Source organism: Crocodylus porosus, unplaced genomic scaffold (genome assembly GCF_001723895.1).
Source record: "Crocodylus porosus isolate Cpor-Errol unplaced genomic scaffold, CroPor_comp1, whole genome shotgun sequence".
Taxonomy (NCBI): Eukaryota; Metazoa; Chordata; order Crocodylia; family Crocodylidae; genus Crocodylus; species Crocodylus porosus.
In genome coordinates this window covers 26,740,572-26,760,345 of record NW_017728947.1, presented here as the reverse complement: position 1 = coordinate 26,760,345, position 19,774 = coordinate 26,740,572, and the positions used below count along the sequence as shown (strand labels likewise).

Genomic DNA, 19,774 nt, shown 5'->3' with positions numbered 1-19,774 from the left:
AGAAGCTAATGGGGCTAGGGGGCTGGGGGGGGCAGAAGAGTTTGGTGGGATCAGGTGGCTAGCAGAGTCCACAAAGGAACTTAGGAGATCAGGGTGGGGGCAGGGGGTGGAATTGGAGAGCCTCTCCAACCCTGCCAAACCCCCTTAGACCTTTGCAGCCCTCCCAATGCCGCCAAGCCATGCCCAGTACCATAGTTTGCTCCTCTGGCCAGTTTTACTGATGTTTGCAGGTGCCAGGAGCCCAATTAAAGGAAGTTAATGTGGAGGGAGGGCTGGGTTAATAGGGTAGGCTGGTGGCTTCACAGAGGGGATTGCTGGAATCTGGGGGCAGGGGCTCTCCCCTGCCACCAACCAGGAACCCCCCCCCCGAGCCCTCCTCGTCCTCCAGACAAACAAGCCTCCTTTGTTCCCACCCACTCCTACCTCCACCCCAATGTACTTCATTTGGCTCCTAGCACCACCAAACACCAGTACAACCAGCAGCAGGAGCAGCTTGTGGGATCGGGGGGTTTGGCAGGCTTTGGGGGAGCTGGCTGATTTGTAAGGGGGGCCAGGGAGTTGTCTGTCTGGGTGTGGGAGAAGGGATTGGGGATTTCCCAGCCCTGAGGCTACACTCAAAATGTGTGCAACCAATCAGTTAGATTGGTCTAACTATGCCTGCTCTAATTTTAGGATACCTCCAAGATACAGTTAAGTTACATAGCGTTGGTCATTTTTTGACTGATCTAACCTTCCCGGAACTTCTGTATACTTCACACTTAGATCAACCTAACCTGGGATCTAAATGTAAGGTCCATGTGTGGGTAAATTAAGTTAGATCGGGTAGCCATTTTTAACATGATCTAACCTCTTCCAAACATCCCTGAACACCTGTACCTACCCCACCCTAAAAGTCAGTTCTAAGCTCACTGAACCAATGGGAGTTTTTGTATTGACATCAATGAGATTTCAGATATATGATAGATAGGCTAAAGAATGAAGTCCTGCCAGTCATTTTGTTTTAGCAATGAACAAAATATTCCTTTACTTTAATGAATCAGTAGAATCCTGCTAGCTTATACTTGTATTTCATTCCACCTGTATTGAAACAAAAGGTATGATTAGTTGATTTACAGTATGTGGTTTTCTTATTGAGTGTCTTGATTCCCTGATTTAGCTGAATGCTTTTGTAGTTACATTGTGATACAGTTAGCAGATCAAACTACAGAGGTGCAAAGTCAAGGGACATGCAGAATTCTAATACTCACTTTTTAATTTTTTTTTTTAATGAACATGCATACTTGGCTGATTCACTTTCAAAATTTACAGATCCAGCTGTGCACCTCTCTCCGTCTTCTGTATAATTCATGGGTTCAGCTGAATTCTATAGCTGCTGAATTTTTGCATACTTTACTGATCAAGCTGCATATTTCATCACTTGAATTTTAGCACAGAGGTACTTTGCTGATCAAACTGCATAGTAAACTGATGAAGATGGACTCATTTTTTAAAGCTTATGCCAGACCTTGATTGTCCTATCTGCTTTAATATCTCACTTTGCTATTCATATTCCTTTGTTTTACTGTATAAAAAAAATGGATTATTTTAGGCAGCAGCCATTGTACTATGAATACTTTTATTTTGCAAATACAATGAAGAGATTGTTATTTTTTTTAATCTTCACATGGAGGAAGTGAAGTAAGCCCTTATCACCAATAAATTCAGCCTTTGAAAACATTTCTCCATTATTTAGAAGGAAAAAATTAATAATCTTTCCTTTTTTGATGAGATTCACAACTCAAGTTAAGTCATAAAAAACAGTAATTCCTAACCAGACTAAATTTTAATGAGACATTGAGGGGGGAATATGCAATCAGAATGGAAAATTCTATAAAAATAATGCAATAAGGTATCATCATCAGCAAAGAAAATAACTTTATTAATCACTGCATTTGGTTTGGTTTTTTTTCTTTACTTTTCTGCTCTGGGAGCAGAACCTACACAGCTGTCTACACTCAAAACTCCTATCAACTTTAATGAGAGTTCTGTACAGAGTGCACTACAGGGGCTGGGTCCTTCATAGCTAATTGAGGACTCATGCAACATAATGACTGCAGCATCTATAACATTTCTAATTTATGTGCCCTTAGATCATTAATATTGTAGAGAGACTTTAAGTAACATTTTAGACAGACTCTAAAGACAATAAGAACCTCAGAGAGCACAAACTGCGTAGGGACTTCAGGATTTTTCCACAGTTAATAAAATATGGAGTTTAATCAGTGGTTCATTATCTACTGGTGATCACCAGTTTGCTGGAGGGTACGTATAATTACTCTTTGAACTGAAAAGTAGTTAAATGTATTGTAACAGAGTGCCCCTGCTTGGTGGATTAGTGATGTTGGCCAAGGCTTAGGAGGCAAGAGACCTTGATTTTTTTTATTTGTAATCCAGAAGCTCCTGATCTCTGACTCACAGAGCTATTGTGAGGACTGACTCATTGTTTAATTAAAATAATAATAATTCAGTGATTTGAACACAGTAAGTGTTCGGGGTATTTTTATTGGAGGCTCTAGAAGGAGCTTCTTTGTAGTATAAGTATTCCTCTTTTCCCTGACAGGACTAGGTTTTGCCTGTTCCTGTCCTTTGCTTTTTTCCTGTATTCAGGAAGCTTTCCTTTTCTTTCCCTCCCAGGACTAAGGAGCAGAAGTCAGGGAATTAACTTCCTGTTTGAAGAACTAGATAACTTAATTGAAAGTGGGGTAATTATGTAGATGAAAGCAGGCAGAGCAGGGCTGGAGTGGGGAAGCCTACCGGAATCTTCAAAAGGCTACATCAAGGGTAGCAGTCAAAGTACATTCCTTTCTAATCATTGTTCATGTTCAGTGCAAGCAATGCTGTAAAGCAAGAATGCCTCCTAAACTCTTTATGAGATGTTGTTAGCTAGAGGTAATATCTAAGCATAATATGCGGAACCCTTTACAGTGATGAAGCATACATCTCCTTGCAATTTTTAAAAAATAAAAATAGTAAAAATCAAGGCCTATAAAAAAAGGGTTATATATATATATGTGTGTGTGTGTGTGTGTGTATGAAAATAAAGTCCTAGGTTTTTCACATTCCCAAAGCGTAGACTTTAAGAACAATGCTAAAAGTCATGAGAGTTGACAATGCTGTAAAACTACAACAAACCTGTAGTGGACACTTACTTATCTCAGTCTAGTTTCCTTCTAGATGCCAACAGTTAGAGATTAGCTTAAGCAAAGAAACCAGAATTTTAGAATTTACAGTTTTCTTTACTTGTGCCCATAAATTGAATGAGCAGTAATAAGAAGCAAGAGTACCGGAGTAGAAAAACAAGAGCTTACACATATCATAGTCTTGGAAATAGATGTTTTTAGCCACACTAACCAGTTCCTTTAGTACCTCCAATGGATTTTTCTACAATGTTCTTTTTAAAACAGCATTTGTGGTTCATCAACAATTTTTAGCTGAGGCAGTAGATGCCAGCTGAATCATATCCTCCTTGCTTACTAATATAGCTTCCTATATACACAGTCCTATCTTTCTCTGCCAACTTCTCTGCCCTTGTATCCACTTTCTTTATTCCTCTGTCACTTCAGGTACAAATAGTAAGAAAAGCAACATGAAGAATATGGCTGTATTTTTATATTGATCGTAGAAATATATGCTGTGTTTTTGGGGCTCTCAAATGGATATTAGTTAAGGTAGAAAAGGCAATCAGGTAGAGATGATGCCTTCAGTTTTCCCTTGATGTTACAGTTTTCTTTTTCTGCTGGCATACAACCTAATAGCTTTGCTGAACCTTCTGTGACAGGAAAAGTCAGACATATGCATTACAGAAACCCATGACTGACAAAAAATGCATTTTATATATACACACATACATAGATACTCCAAACCTCAACGTCATTATGAGGTCTAGTGAGGCTGATTTATGGACCTAGATGTTACTGGCAGCCTTGAGGACCCGTCTAGTGAATAGAATTCTATAATGGTCCAAAGCCGGCAAAGTATTTCCTATACTACATTTCCTACGCAAGTCATCATAGATTAAAAAGTGTGCAGTGATACTATTGGTCTTGGGAAATAGGAATATGAAGCTTCTTCATTGTATCAGGATTGATTCCATTTACCAAAGTTGCTGAGTCCACCCAAATTTGCAAAAAAACTGGGGAGATTTTTCAGTTAAATGGGAATGTCATACATTGGGAAACATCACTGTTGTTCTTCTGGCACAATTTTATGTCAGAATCTGTCCTTGCACTGATATGCTGAAGCCAGTGTAGTTTCACTGAAATAACCCTGAGAATTTAGCTTCTAACTTTTTAGCTTGTACTGCCCCAAACTCGTTTGGCAGTTTTCAAACTTTTAGATTTGCTTCTTTAGCAACTTCCTTGTAAATTGTCTTTTTAGTTCACTTCAATACCCAGCAGCAAGTCTTTGGTCTGTGAATTAGGAGATGGAGATTGTTTCCATATGTGTATATGCATGTGCATATATGGCCCTCCTTACTTATTCCATCCATTTCTGAATGATTTACCCATTGGTGGGTAAATGATTGAGAAATCCTTGCTTGCAGAAAGTCATGTGCTTAGGGAGGTGGGTGGGGGTGGGGGAGGCTAGAGAGTGGAGTGGACAGGTAATAGTTTTGGGTACTGACCCTGGAGGAGGAAAAGGCACAAAAGTAGCAGCGGCTATGCTGCTGGCCTGGTTTCCACCATCAGCACATCTGCTGATGCCACCCAGAGCACTCAAGAATCCAGTTACACCTCTGCTTGTAGAGATTAGTAATAGACTACTTTTCCACAGTGTCTGTAAAGTATGGGGTGTTGATCAGGCTCCCCAAACACCTCTCATAGAAGCAGCTTTCATTTTTTTTGTTATGTATATTTACAAGTAGTTTATATTTGTTTTCCTAAAGGTCTGGAAGTGTTTTGCTACTGCATATAACTAGGCATACATGATTGAATAATACCCAGTAAAACCCATTATCTTCTGTTCAGGCATTGTAACTTAAAATTGCATTTAGCTTTTGTTAAATAAATTTGACAGATCATGATTCAGGTAATTAAGAAACACTGTATACAGTAGGAGACTTGACTTATTTATTCACTGAATTATGGTGATATATGGTATGGTGCATTACAATAAAAACACAGTAATCAGACTACAACTCCAGTGGAAACAATGGCAGTTGTGCAGTAGCTCATGATGTTTCATAATTATGTGGTAGTGTAAATGACTCATATCGCCAGCACAAACGTCCTATATTAAATGTAAACAAACACATTACTAGGTACAACTTTTTATTGAGGATTGGCAATATTATTAAGCAGTGTTCATGAAACCATAGCTAAGATTGCATATGGGTTTCATTTTACATCTTCTTTCTAATCTTCTTATATTTGGAACACTAGTTTGGCTTTAAAAATTCCATATTTACTCAAAGGTAAAGAAGACATTTTACCCAAAGTTTGTCTAAAATTGACTTTATGGTTACAGTCCCTTCTGAAATATTCTGATATTAATTTACAAAAATTTTCTAGTATCTACTTCAATCCTTCTAAAGTAATAGCAACCTCTTACACTCTTTTCAAAATTTCAGGGAGAGAGGATCAGCTGGTGTAAATAGGTATAGTTACCATTACCATTGAAACTGTGCTGGTTTATGTGAGAAGACAAAGTGATCCTCCAAACACCTAAAATTTGGACCATCTGGCCATCCTAGAAAATGAACTCTAGGCATTTGGGGTGCCTGTACAAATCATGGGGTTTAATCCTCATTAATTAAATAGGTTTATAAAATTTAAACGTGTTTATTTCGGAGTGTCACATCAGTGTTTGCACATACTAGCATTTCAAATAAATTAAGCCTGGTCCCCAGCAGGCACTGCAGAAGAGCAGGGCAGTCCCATACTGCCTCCCCCAGCCTGGGGCCCCCCAGTCTTTGCCCTTCCCCACAGCTGTGGGAGCAGGGAGCTGGCACAGGGCACAAGAAAAAAACTGCAGCAAAAAAAAAAAAGACAGCAATTTGAAAGCAGCAGCAATTTGAAGGGGTGGACTGCATCACCATCTGGTGAACAAAGAGACTCATTACATGTCTTTGACTGCCTTTGTGTTTGTATGCAACAAATCCTTGGGCATGATGCTTTAATTTGTGGCAAGCCCAACTAAATTATGTCAAAGGAGTTTAATTGAATGTACCAGAAAGACTTTTAAAGGGTCCAGAAAACCAGCTCATGCAAACAGTCATGACATCGCAATGCAAAAAAGGGCAAAAATTGTGGCCTTATACAAACACCCTTGAAGATGAGCTTATAATTCCCACTAGAAAAATTAAAGATTATAATTCCCACTAGAATTGTGGACAGACCCAGAGGAAGCACTGCCATGCCTAGGGTCAGGGATGACCTAGTTAGGGGACTTTTGGAAGGGCTGGACATGTTTAAATCAGTAGGTCCAGATGCTCTTCCCCCAAGGGTGCTGAGGGAATTGGTGGGGGTCATAGCAGGGCCCCTGCCACAGCTCTATGAGTACTCCTGGGGCACTGGCCAGATACTAGAGGATTGAAAAAGGGCCAGTGTGGTCCCCATTTACAAGAAAGGGAGAAAGGAGGACCCCAGCAATTATAGTCCAGTCCGTCTTACCTTGGTCCTTGGGAAGACCTTTGAGAAAATTATCAAGGAGCACATCTACAAGGGCCCAGCAGGTAATGCTCAGGGCAACCAACACAGGTACACTGAGAGTAGGTCCTGCCTGACTAACCTGGTTTCTTTCTATGATCAGGTTACAAAGTCCCTGGACGAGGGTGTTGGGGTGGAAGTCATCTTCCTGGACTTCAAGAAGGCCTTTGACACAGTTTCCCACCACATTCTCTTAAAAAAAACTTGGTGACTGCAGCATTGATGCCTACACAGTCAGATGGATGGCAAATTGACTTGATGGTTGCACCCAGAGAGTGGTGGTGGACAGGAGGGATGTGGGCAATAGAGTCCCCCAGGGCTTGGTCCTGGGGCCTGTACTGTTCAACACCTTTATCAGCAATCTGGAAGTGGGTGTGGAATGCATGCTGTCCAAATTCGCTGATGACACCAAGTTGTGAGGCAAGGTGGGCTCACTGGAGGGGAGGGACAGAATCCAGCTAAATCTAGACAAATTACAGAGGTGGGTGGATGAGAATAGGATGGAATTCAAGCCAGACAATTGCAAGGTACTGCATCTAGGGAGAAGGAACCAGCAACACACCTACAGGCTAGGGAATACCCTTCTTGTCAAAATGGTGGCAGAAAGGGATCTTGGAGTCATTGTTGACTCCAGGATGGACATGAGCTGCCAATGTGAGGAAGCAGTCAGTAAGGCATCTACAGGTGCATCACAAGCAGGTCCAGGGAGGTGATCCTTCCCTTCTATGAGGCATTGGTCAGGCCACAGTTGGAGTACTGCATCCAGGTCTGTGTGCTGCACTTCAAGAGGGAGTGGCTAGCATTGAGAGGGTCCAGAGAAGGGCCACTCGCACAGTCCAGGGGCAGTGGGGCAGGCCCTACGAAGAGAGGCTAAAGGGCCTGAACCTATTCAACCTCCACAAGAGAAGGCTGAGAGAGGATCTGGTGGCCATTTACAAACACTCCAGGGGGGACCAGTGAGAATTGGGGGAGGCTCTGTTCCCACAGGCACCACCTGGGTTTACTAGGAATAATGGCCACAAATTGTTGGAGAGAAGGTTCAGACTGGACATCAGGAGACATTGCTTTACAGTTAGGGCTGCCAGGCTCTGGAATGGGCTCCTAACCTGTGGGTCTGCAATAGGAGTCTGGACAGATATTTGGCTCGGGTGATATGACCCCAGCACCTGTTCCTGCCTGGGGCAGAGGGTCAGACCTGATGATCTCTTCAGGTCTCTTCCAACCCTAAGCACTATGATACTATGATAATTAATTAAGTTAGGGTTACAACAGCAACTATCATCCCTGGCTAACAGAGCTATGAGGTTTTTTTCCCCAGGCAAGTGGTCAGCTGAATTTCCAGATTATCTTTCATTTGGCAGAACAAGGGAAACCAAAGTAGCTGATTTTTTTTTCTTTTCTCTTGTTGACTAGAAATAGATTCCAAACTCAAAGAAATTAATGAACATCTCTTTCTATGATATAGACACATTTGAGCAGTGCCTTAGCTACTCTTGGAGTTCTTCTTTTTCCTTGAATCTGAACAGAGCTAGTTGGCTTATGGAAATCTGGAAAAGCACCTCACTGCTGAGGAAGGATTGAAGTTGGTCCCTCAGTCTTTGATTGGGGCTCTATTGGATTTGGGCCTCAAGAGAGAAGCTACATGCAATGTTTCTCTAAGCATCTAACTCATTAATTCTTACAAAAAGAATATTTGTATATGCTTTTTTGGTTTTTTTCTTTATGATTTCCAGCCATTTTAAGTTACAGTGGGGAAGTTTGGGAAGTTTGTTTCATTGCTGCTGTTTTAGTTTTCTCGCAGGGTTTCTTGATGGTCATAATGTAACAGCACAGAAACAAATAAATTTGGATCGGTCGCCCAACACCGATGGCATCTAGGAAGGGTGCTGTTGGATCTAAGTAGCTCTAAATGCTTCTTTTTGTGTGTTTCCACTTTGTTTCATGTTGTTTGTTTATATGAAACAAGAATACATTTTTGTCTTGTGTTTAGGCTGCCATCTACTATAATCCAAGGTCAATCTCTGCAGTAACATAGTTTGTCAGTTGTTCTCCTATTTCAATTTATACAGATTATTCCATCTTAAGTGCTGGAGTTTTCATGTTTCCTTAGTGAATTACACTTGATTACTGTGATTTCAGACAATTTTTTCCAGTTTATCAAAGTCAAATTCTTTAATTCTCAGTCTTTGTCCCGGATTGTGTTAGGTGAATTGTCTTAGAGGTGTTCACCTGTTTTCAGTAGTGTAGCCAGGGCAGGGCAAAGGGGGACCGCCCTGTGCACCGTGAGAGGGGTGCCAGCATCCCCCCCAATGGGAAGCCCTGTCTGGTCACAGAAGCCAGGCAGCACAGCACCATATAACTAAGTACATCTGGAGCTGAGAGAGTGACTGGAACAAGCACAATCTTGCTTTACTCCCCAACCTTTGCAGCAGTGGGGGAAACTCTGTGCTGCTGCTCCCTGCTCACAGAAGCTGGGTAGTGGCATTCTGCACCAGTGTTGAGAAGTTCCTCGGAGAGTCTAAATTGAGAAAGGGACTCTGTAAAGATAATCAAGTAAAATACCTGGCTAGATTCCACACCATCAAAATGAGATCAATTTTGTGTTGTCAGAAAAGATGGACACTATTAAGGACAAACAAAAAAGGTGTTAAAAACCTGGAAATTATAGCCCTGAGTAGAACTGCGGAAGAGTTGATATTTTCTTAGAAGAGAACAATGGAGCCATTAAGGGACTGAAGAAAAACAAGTGCTCAGGAATGGATTTTACCTTTACTAGGATGAAATTGTGTGATTGTATAGTTGTCTGTATTATGCAAAAATATTTGGCAAGATTAAAAAAAAAAGCTTTACATTGAAGGATTGGAAGAGGTGATCTTCTAACAATACTAGAGAAAGATGACCTACAGAATTGCAGAAACTGCACGACCTACAGAATCTGTACTGCAAAATAATTTAATTTATTACCCATATCATCAAAGTCCTTTTCATGTTTCTCCTTGGCAGATTCAAAACATACAAGTATACTAATCTGAGGATCCTGAGGCAGACTGAAAATAAGTATTGGGAGGTGGACAGGAAAATCTTCAATAGTTTCATTACAGCAAATTATTCTACTCAATGGGCACATCTACATGAGATGATTACTACACAGTAGACTAATTAGTGTGCAGTAAACATCTCAACACCTACATGTGCACCCCTATTAGGCTGGGGTAAACTAATTTTTACTAGTATTTGCCAGTATTTTATGCATATTTAAAACTACTGTTCTGCTGTGGAGCAAAGTAAAGTACTGTCCTGATCCAAAGCTTATTGCAGCCCATTAATAGGCACATGTAGATGCACCTAATGTGGCACAATAGGCCATGGGTTGTGATGTTGCCGTACAATATGAGCATGAAACTGCTAGCCTGGTTGAAACACATTAACAAAGATGCAATATTGGCACTCAGTCAATGAGATGCTAAACTGTAGGTTGAAGATGATACTCAGGAGCAAACAAGGCAATCTGATATTTCCCAGAGCTTTCCTGAAAGTCTAATAGATGGGATCATGGCAGCAAAAGGCCTCAGAATAAAGATGCAATGGGAAAGTAACAGTTTAGAGTTTTCTGGAAGTGCTGAAAAAGGAGGAAAAGCACTTGCAGAGCTTAAATGATTCTTCCCCAGGACTGGTGAACATTGTGGTCTGCATATCAGTGTAGAAAGACAAATACGATTGTCTTGTTCAGAAATGAAGAGAACTGTGTATTGTTTGTAGCCATGTTTGTCTAAGGACCTAGGCAGACAAGGTTCTTTGTGTAAATGTGATATCTTTTATTAGACTAACTAAATAGTTGGAAAAGATTGTTTTTTGAAAGGTCTCAGGTGCAAACATCCTTCTTCAGACATAGGGAGAGTCTGCTGTTGTTTTGTGTTCTCCTGGGTGGAATAGAAGCCAATATGTAAAAGGAAGGTCTGTGAAAATTCAAATGTCTGGCAGTGAGGATCAGAGGCCCTGGGAGACAATAGGTGTGAGACAGATAGATGCGGAGAGGGAAGGGGGACTGTTGACCTGGTGATAGAATGTAGCTGGTAAAATATAGAAAGGTTACCTGGGATTATCAGATAGCAGGCAGGTTATAATGTGCCATAAACCCAATGTCTATACTGAGTCCATGGTTTTTTGTATCCAGTAGATTTATGATGTTCATAGACTTGTCTATGAAAGGTGTTCTGTAAATTCCCTTCAAGGATTAAAACTGAAAGACTGGAGAGAGAATGTTTTGTGAGATGCTTCTACCCACAGGTAATTGGGTATTCTTGTCCATGATCAATTTTAGGTATGCATTCATTCTTGTACACTGTTTGGTTTCTCCTAAATATTTTCTATCAAGGCATTTAGTGCACTGGATTTGATATATTACATTTCTGTAGGTGCAGGTATGGTGATGGGTCTGTTGTGAGGTGTAGGTGAAACTATGTTGATAGGTTTTACATTTCTTGTCTATTCAATGTGTTTGGGGCCATAAGAAGTTTGCTTCTGGTGATGATACAGGCAAGGTTTGGTGCTTGTTTAGAGGCTAGGATGGGTGGTTCTGGGATGGTCTTTTTAAAAATTGGGTTGTCTTCTAGTATGGGTTTCAATTGTTTGCGGATTTTCTGTATAGGTTCCAGGGAGGGATGGTATGTCATAACTAGTGGTGTGTGATTTGTGGGGATTTCTTTTTGTACTACAGCAATTCTTCACATGGTATCCAGGTGGCTCTTTTAAAAATGTGGTTTGTCTTGCTGGAGACGTGTCCTTGTTAAATGAAAGCCCTTTTGAGATTTGTGAGGTGACAATCACAGGTGTTCTCAGTGCAAATTCAGTGGTATTCAAGGCCTTGGCTGTATATTAGCGCTTTCTTGATGTGTTTAGGGTGATTGCTGGTTCTGTACAGATATGTATGTTGGTCCATAGGGTTCTTGTATATGGTGATTTGTATTTTACCATTCTGGATATTGATCGTAGTGTCTAAAAAAGGAAATGTTAGTGCTGGAGTATTCAAGAGATAGTGTGATGGAGGGATGATTATTGAAGTTGTGATGGAAATCAGTCAGAGATTGCAGGTTTTCAGTCCAAATGATGAAGATTTAATCTATATAACTTAGGTATAGCATGGATTTGATGGTGCAGTTCTTGAAGAATTCTTCTTCCAGGTGGCCCATAAAAAGGTTGGCATATTGTGGAGCCATTTTGGTGCCCATAGTTGTGCTCATGGTGCAGAGGAAGTGTTGGTTATTGAAAGTGAAATTGTTGTGTTGTAGGATTAAGTGTGTAAATTCAGCAATATCTTTAGGTCCGTACTGCAGATACATAAACCTGCTTTACGAGAGCAAGATTACAACTCAGAGTACAGACAGTACTTTGCCAGAAGGTACATGCCTTAATAATAGTGGTGGATCTTCTGATTGGTCAATGTGTAGTGAGAAGTGGTGTTGCCATGCATTGCCATTTGTATACATGCAGAGTTGTATCATGTATAAGAGATGTGAGCAGCAATATTTTGCAGGTAGTGGTGTATGCAGGCAAAAACGTTTGAAAACCACTGCATTCAGGTATGCAGCAGCAAAATGAACATGCATAAATCTGTCTACAGTGTTAATGTAGTGTCATCACAGGGGGTGAAGTTCTGTTATAAGGAAATTGTAAAAGGGATACAGCTGCTGTAAGCATCTGAGTGGCAATTTTCTCTTATCATATATGTTCACCTAGATGTTTTTGTAATTTTTTTAGCAAATTTACCAGTAGGGGAAATAAATATAAAATGAATTGACAATGCAATCAGTTCAAGTCTGTTTACACACTTGACAAACACCCCACCCCTCTTCTCAACAGCTTCTCTTGTATTTTTATAGCAGTGGTGTACCAACAGGGGAGAGGATGGGGGCCATGGACTCCAGGCACCAGCATGGGGGGTGCCAGCCAGGCCCTTCAGAGCTGGGCAGAGTTCTGTGGCACCTTCCACATTTGGTGTGTAGTTTGCCCGGTGCCCTCACCCGCCCCCACCCGGTGGGTTGCAAATATCTTTAGCTGTTTGGGCCAGAAATTATGGTCACCACCCCTCCCCTTGCATCCAGTTTGCCGTATTGTTAATTTCCCTGTGGACGTGCCACGGGATGGGACAGGGGCCCCCGCTCAGATCGTCCTGGTGGGGAAGGGGGCACACAAATGCAAGCATTGGCTCTCGGGTGTTGGAGACCCATGGTATGCTACTGTTTTATAGCCTTTCCTTATATCAGTCATGTGATAGGTTGGACACCGGTAGTATGTTCTTATATTCCGGGACCTAATGAGTGGGGTTTTTTAACTCTCCTCTTTAATTATTGTTTCAAACACATTTTCCATGTACTACAATTCCCATTATCGAGCTGTTACTCTGTTCTGATATTCTAGTATCAATCTCTATTCCTTTTTCAGAGCAATACAGGATAATTTTTGTCCTCTCATACAGTAAGTGAAGATTTTAATGAAGTCCATACTTTGTTGAGAGCCTAGCTCAGTGGTTCTGAACCTTATGAGATTCAAGGAGTCTCTCATTAGACTCAAGGTGCCTCTTGGAAATAGCCAGCTCTTAGTTTTCATCCATTTTTGACTGCAGTTAAATACTAGAGGAATGTTTCTGCTCCAGAGAACTCCAAAAGATCACAACAGGTCAAAATGTTTTTAACACTATGGATTTCTATTTGACAATTCCAGGTTTATCTTCCAAGTTATGTTTCATATCTAACATGTGACATTGTGTGGCACCCCATAATACCCTTGGAAAGATTTCAAAGGTCCATGGTAACCTGGTTGATCATCACTACCCTAGCTACTTCATTTTTATGTTCTGTCACCATTTGTGAATATACACCAACTCATTCTGGTGACTTTTATCTACTCTATCAGTGTTATTTATGCTATTTGGACATCACTCAGTGACAGTGACTCATTCTTATTACTTTGAAGTAGTAGTTACTTTCATGACATGCTTGGATAAAGACTAATGCAAAGAGATCAGTAGCTTTTCTGAAATGTTACCTTATCCTCCTTAATGGCCCTCTTTTCCTGGTGGCCGTCCAACAGATTTACTGATTCTCTTTTAGGCTTCTTGCTTCTGATGTTATAGAAGCTCAGTTTCCCATTCCATAGTTAAGGTTCAGTTGATTGCTGCACTTAAAGCAACTACTTTATTATGTATAAAGTATACAACATATTCTTCCCAAAATTGCACCGTTTCTCTGTTGCATGAAAAATAGATTTTTTCTGAGAATTTGCTAGTAATCTAGTCAATTACATAATGAGTTCAAATTAATTAAAAAAAAGCATTTAGTGTCTGATCACATTTTTCCAAAATGGTCTTGATTGTGAAAATATAACACAAATGTTCAATATATTTAAAATTAACTGTCATTTGAGGTTTTGACCAAATTTGAAAAAAAAATGTATTTTAGGATTAAATGTCTTTACTTTCTTTCACTTTTTATAACTCTTCTTGTGCAGAGAAGTTCATGAAGAAATACCCTCTTTCAAAATGACTACTACCTCCATTACTTACTGTGAAAATAAATCCAAGCTGTCCTAGGGGAAAATGATAAACACTGGATGAACAGCATGAGGGAAAAATTGAATGTGCCTTTAAAATAATTGGTTTAATTGAAGATGTGACTGCACATAATATTATCCACTAATCATAATAACACTATATTTATTTCATGGTGTCACTCACTATAACGTACAAATTAATAATTAGGATGCTTTAACTCTGTTTCCCCATATTTTAATCTATTCTGATTCATTGACTTTTTAATGTTAAGTATCGTTTTATTTTCAGTTCAACTTAATGCTTATTTTAAAGAAAATTTACACTCTTCATATAATGGCTTTACCTTCAAATTTCCAATATGTACTGAAGTTTAGTTCCAGTTTAATGTAATCTTTAAGGGATATTTGTAGAATTTCTTTCTATTAATATATTCTATCTTTGGGTATTTGTTTATGTTCTCTATGTACCTTCCTCATTTTAATCTTCCTGTTTTATCGTAGCAGAGGTTTTTCTTTTCTATTCTGTCTTAAGCTGAATTTCCATTTTCTGAAGATGCCTATGTGACATGAAAACATCTTGACCATCCCCATTTAAAGCAAATTGTTTTTTCTTGTCCTTCTGCTTCCTGTTAATGCATGGCATAGAATTTATCTTCCCAGTATTGTTTATTGCATGTTTCAGTTATTTTTAAGACAATATAATATGGCACAGGTATATCACAAAATAAGTTAGCAAACTCTGCAAAAGGAATAATACATAATATATTAGTGTTTCTCCACAAAATACAAATTTGCATTACTATTGCTCTAGGCAAATCTCACACAAGTACATGGCTTGACACACCTCAGCAATATAATGTGTTTTATTTTTGTTGTGTTTAAGCCAATACACAGTTGACTTAAGTGTTTTTTTAAATGCTTGTCCTAAAATCTGAAATAAGCATTATTTTTACTTAAGCTTTGAGCCGAATAAAAAAAGCCGCATTATTCTTGGGTCTGAAAGTGTAGTCACAATATTGGTGATGTAAAAAAATCTTCTTTTTATCCCAAGTATACTGATCAAAAACTTTAAAATTCCATTAAAAGTTTCTACCAGGGACATATTTTAAACCATCTGACAAAAGCTCATGTAGTCTTTAAATTTAACTATGTTTTTTACAGAATAAAGTTCATCCTAGTGCAAAGAGTTCTTTCTACATTTGCACAATACTCAGTTACTCCCATACTATGATATTTCATTGGCTCAGAGGGCATGTCTACATTCACTAATGCACTTTAGGTAATGTGTATTAAATCTAGTACCTCTATTGTGATGTACTAGAAAAATGTGTATTAGCTTATTTTAATGCACACTGGCTAAAGAGCACAGTTTTTCTGTGATGGTTTAATGTTCATGAAAGTAGGCTAATGTGCATTATTGAAGTGCATGCATAGACACACCAACAGTTCAATAAGTTATGATTCATGCACTATACTATAGTTCACCCATAACACATACAGTATACTTTTCTTATTATTCAAATTAAGTTTGTTAGTGCAAATTTTTCCAAGGAAAGCAATTTATTACTGGCAATGTAAGTCAGTCTTCTGAATTTTGAGAACCATCTGGCCTCTCCACTGTCTACTCTTTGACATAGACATGGCCCAAGTAAAGGGTTTAGGTAAAGGAAGAGGAATATGTACTATGGGGATTATAACCACTTACTTATCTGATCAAATACTTTCCTGCTTGCTTACCAGCTGGTGAAAAATAAACTTGTTAATGTTTGAAAGAGATTTAAATATTAAAGCTACTATATTACATATCAATTTTTGCTTATTAATGCTGTATTATTTTATGCCAACTGTAGCTTATACATGTTTGATAGCAGTACAGGGCCTTATGAAATACGTTTTGGAGATCTTTTCATGTTTTATAAGTAAGTTCTGCATAAAATAAAATACTATAAGTTTTTTGGAGGGAAAAACAATAACAGGATTTGGTTTCAATCATTATATCTGCAGGATGGCAAGAAGTGTTTGGGGACCCGTAATAATTCAACATCTCACCTGAAGATGGCAGAAACAGATCCTAGCTTTCAGGTATTTCTTCATTTGAGTAATCATGGTATCTTTTATAGTGGTGTTTCTCAACAAAGTATAAAAATACATGAATAATATTTACAGTCTGAGCCAGTGATTTGTCAGCAAAAATCTTTTTTGAAGTCAACAAAGACTTCTGCTTCATGTGATTTCAGTTGGATGTATTTTAGCACTTAAACAATAGAGCACTTTGTCCAGTACAAACTGGGTTTTATGGGTAAGGAGAAAATAATTTTCAATCCCCTTGGTATAATTGCAATTCAGTGTATTGTGCCAGCTAACCAGATTATACCAAGAAAAGTCATCAGCAGATTGTAGCATCAGATGCCTTCATCCCTTTGTCCAGTAAAAGAAAAATGGCTTTTATAAAGAATCCCCAGAATCAAACCTTTTTACATTAGGATATCCAGTGACATAGACATTCTCTAGTAGAAACCAGGCTTTAGAACCATTTATTTAGAGGACAATTGACAGCTATTATAGTGTTCGAAGGCTTTCTACAGTAAAATGTACACAGTTAATTTTACATAAGTGATTCTAAAAAAAAAACATGATATTTTCAGGAAGATGCTGCAGTTATAACTTAATTATATAAGGAAATATAGGTATTATATGAATTTATTATATGCACGTATAAGTGCTGTATGAGATGGTACACACATACACACACACACACACACACATTGATATATTTACCAAAATGGTGCACACACTATATGCCAATTATTTCTAAAATGAGTGCATAGATTAAAAAATCAGTAGCTGTTGATCATGAGAGTTAGAGATGCAGTCTCTGAATCAAAATGTCCTAGACTTTAAATGCTGGAGGCTGTAAGTGAGAGATGAATGGTAGACAAAACCCCTGGTCGTACTTACTCCCGTTCAGCATCCGCTCTCTGCCGTTGTGTGACACAGGATACTAGGCAAGATGAATTTATGGTCTAACCCAGTAAATGGCAGTTCTTATATTCCTGTTGCATTTTAAATGTCTTTGATGAATCCTTGTGTTTCAATATAATAACATAAAATACGACGTTGACACTGATCCTATGTTTTTCCTTTGCATTGGTTGACAGAAGTTGCGCAACCCTCCTTGGACTAATCCTGAAACTAAAAAATCAGCTGAGAGAAATGAGAAGTCTGAAGACTCGGTTAATACAAAAGAAAAGGCACTGTAAAAATATCGAAGCTATGTTAAAAATAATCTTCATTTGCTATTGTCTTCATATTCTTTTTAGTCTGGAGGCATGAAAATGTACCAGGTTTCTAAAGCATGCAACTTTTTTCACTATTTTATGAATGTTTGTAAATTAGTCTAGGAGGTTTCAGAAATAGATCAATTAGTATCTTTCAGCAATAATCCAAAACGGATGTTCAAAGAAATGCTTTGTAATACAGTCCAGTTTTTTGAAACTTTATTCTGCTTTGATCAGTAACTTGCTTATTATAAATTAGTTTGTTTTGTAAAGAAACTACCGTTTGGAAGTTCATTTTCTTAGTTTGATTCACAGCTGTCTTTGCTGTTTGTTGGTGGTTTGAAGTCAAGCTAAGGCTATAAGCTGGTTAACAACAACAACAACAAAATCCTAGTAGAAGTGAAGTGCGACTTGCCAGAGTGACTGTGAAAATAGCATGCTAGGGTTTGACACATACTATTTTTCCACATCTTTCATTTAGGGTATGTACAAATGTTATATTCCAGCAGTTGGAATTACACTTCTACCAGTTGAAATGCTCTGCGTACAAGCAGTCAAAGCACTTCAAGCACTCTAAAAAAGGCCAGCGTGGTGGAAATTTCCACCACATTGGATGAGGTTAAAGTGCTAACTGATTGGGGTTCAAGTCTGATTGAATGCTTTGCATGCATCCCCAAACAATTGGAGCTGCTGCTCTAGAATCCCAGCCTGCCTTGTTCTTTCTCCCCCTGCTCTCTCTTCCCCCATGGGCAGACAGTCAGTAACTCTACTGCTGCAGACCTGTATCACAGCAAGACCCTCCTTCTCACAATGGAGGGGTCAGGAAAGCCCCTTTCCATAGCTCAGGGGCTGTAGCGTGTAGCTGTCAGCTCTGCCACCCTCTTATGGCATTCTTTGAGGCCCCTGATCTCCCTGAGACCCCAGCCCCACACAGACACTGACCCAGCATGAAATGCCACAGGAAGGTAGTTTTCTCCACTCACAGCACTTCAGTGCCCTGCACCTATAGCCCAAAGCGTGGGGCTACACATACTAGCTTGAAGTGCCATGAGGGCAGGGACATTCCTTCACCCAAGGTACTTGAGAGCGTCACGCTGCAGCCCCATGAGTGGATGCAAGTACAGGCTTTGAAGTGCTGTGGGGATGAGGTTTTTCCTTGCAGCCCTGTGCATGGGGTATGGGCACTAGCTTGAAGTGCTGCATGGAGGGCACCAGTCCCATGCAGCACTTGAAAGCCAGCATCTGCAGCCCCATGCATAGAGGTTGCAGGTGTGGGGGTCTTTAGTGCCTCATGGGGGAAAAGTTCCCACCATGAAGCACTTGAAAGCCATATGCATGTAGCACCGTGCATGGGCTGTGGTCACTGGCTTCCACTGCTGCAGAAAGTTAAAGCTGTCTTCTGCAGAGCTTGAGAGACCTAAGCCTTGGACATGGTGACGGGTCTTCCTAAAAGCAGAGCCCCAGCAGAACCATGTGCAAAGCCCCCAACTGAAGCCAGTACTGCTTACGGTGGTAGGGGCACAGCTCCTCCTGTCCCTTCCATGTAGCTAGAACCCAGTTTTAAAATGACAGAAGATCTTCTCTTGATCTGCTCTCTGATGCCTGACAACGGTTAAGGAAAGTTGGTTGGTGGAGGGGAGCTCCATGGGGCACCATCCAGTTGGTGCTGTCACCAATATTCAAGCAGGCAGAGGGGCCTGCAGAGCACATGGAATTCATACTCTGGCTCCCCTGACTGGGTGCTTTTGGTGTTGCAGGTTGTCTAGGCTAGGGACAGAAGTTATACATAAACCAGCTGAAGTCATCAGAAACTAGTTTAAACCTGTAACAGAACAGAAGTCCAGTGCACATGGATGAATGGCTGAAACCGGTTTAAGATAAACCTGGTTGAATGTAGTATCAGACCTAACTAATTTGGGTCAAACTTTTATGAAATTCTGTCCCAGACCCCTTCCTGGTTCAAGTTAAATCACAGTTCCCCAGCATCCCAGCACGCTTTCCAGCCCTGCACTGGGCTGTGCTGTCTTTTCCAGCAGAGAAGGGTTTGGGTGGAGGAGGCAGGGACTGCCTACCCCCAGACAAACCCCAGCTGAGATCTGGGGCCAGGCAGGGGAGCTAAACTTGCACTGAGTACGAAGCCTCCCTGCCCTGCCCTGCCCTGCCAATAATTTTCTACTGGCTGTGACTATGGACTACAAATCCCAGAGGAACCTGGAAGCAGGAAGAGGAAGTGATAAACAACTTTTCAGAGTCCTCCTGGTA

At 39.9% G+C, this 19,774-nt stretch overlaps 1 protein-coding gene across 5 annotated transcripts in view; it reads left to right on the top strand.

Annotated features, from left to right (window-relative positions):
* The window catches only part of LUZP2 (leucine zipper protein 2), a 411,554-nt gene extending 393,766 nt beyond the window's left edge, over nt 1-17,788 (top strand). For all 5 annotated transcript variants that reach the window (XM_019551884.1, XM_019551883.1, XM_019551879.1 and 2 more), the window contains 2 exons: nt 16,239-16,316; nt 17,393-17,788. In XM_019551884.1, coding sequence (XP_019407429.1) covers nt 16,239-16,316; nt 17,393-17,494 — 180 coding nt within the window. In that variant the 3' untranslated portion in view covers nt 17,495-17,788. The remainder of the gene's footprint in view (nt 1-16,238; nt 16,317-17,392) is intronic.
* Nucleotides 17,789-19,774: the final 1,986 nt, after the last annotated feature.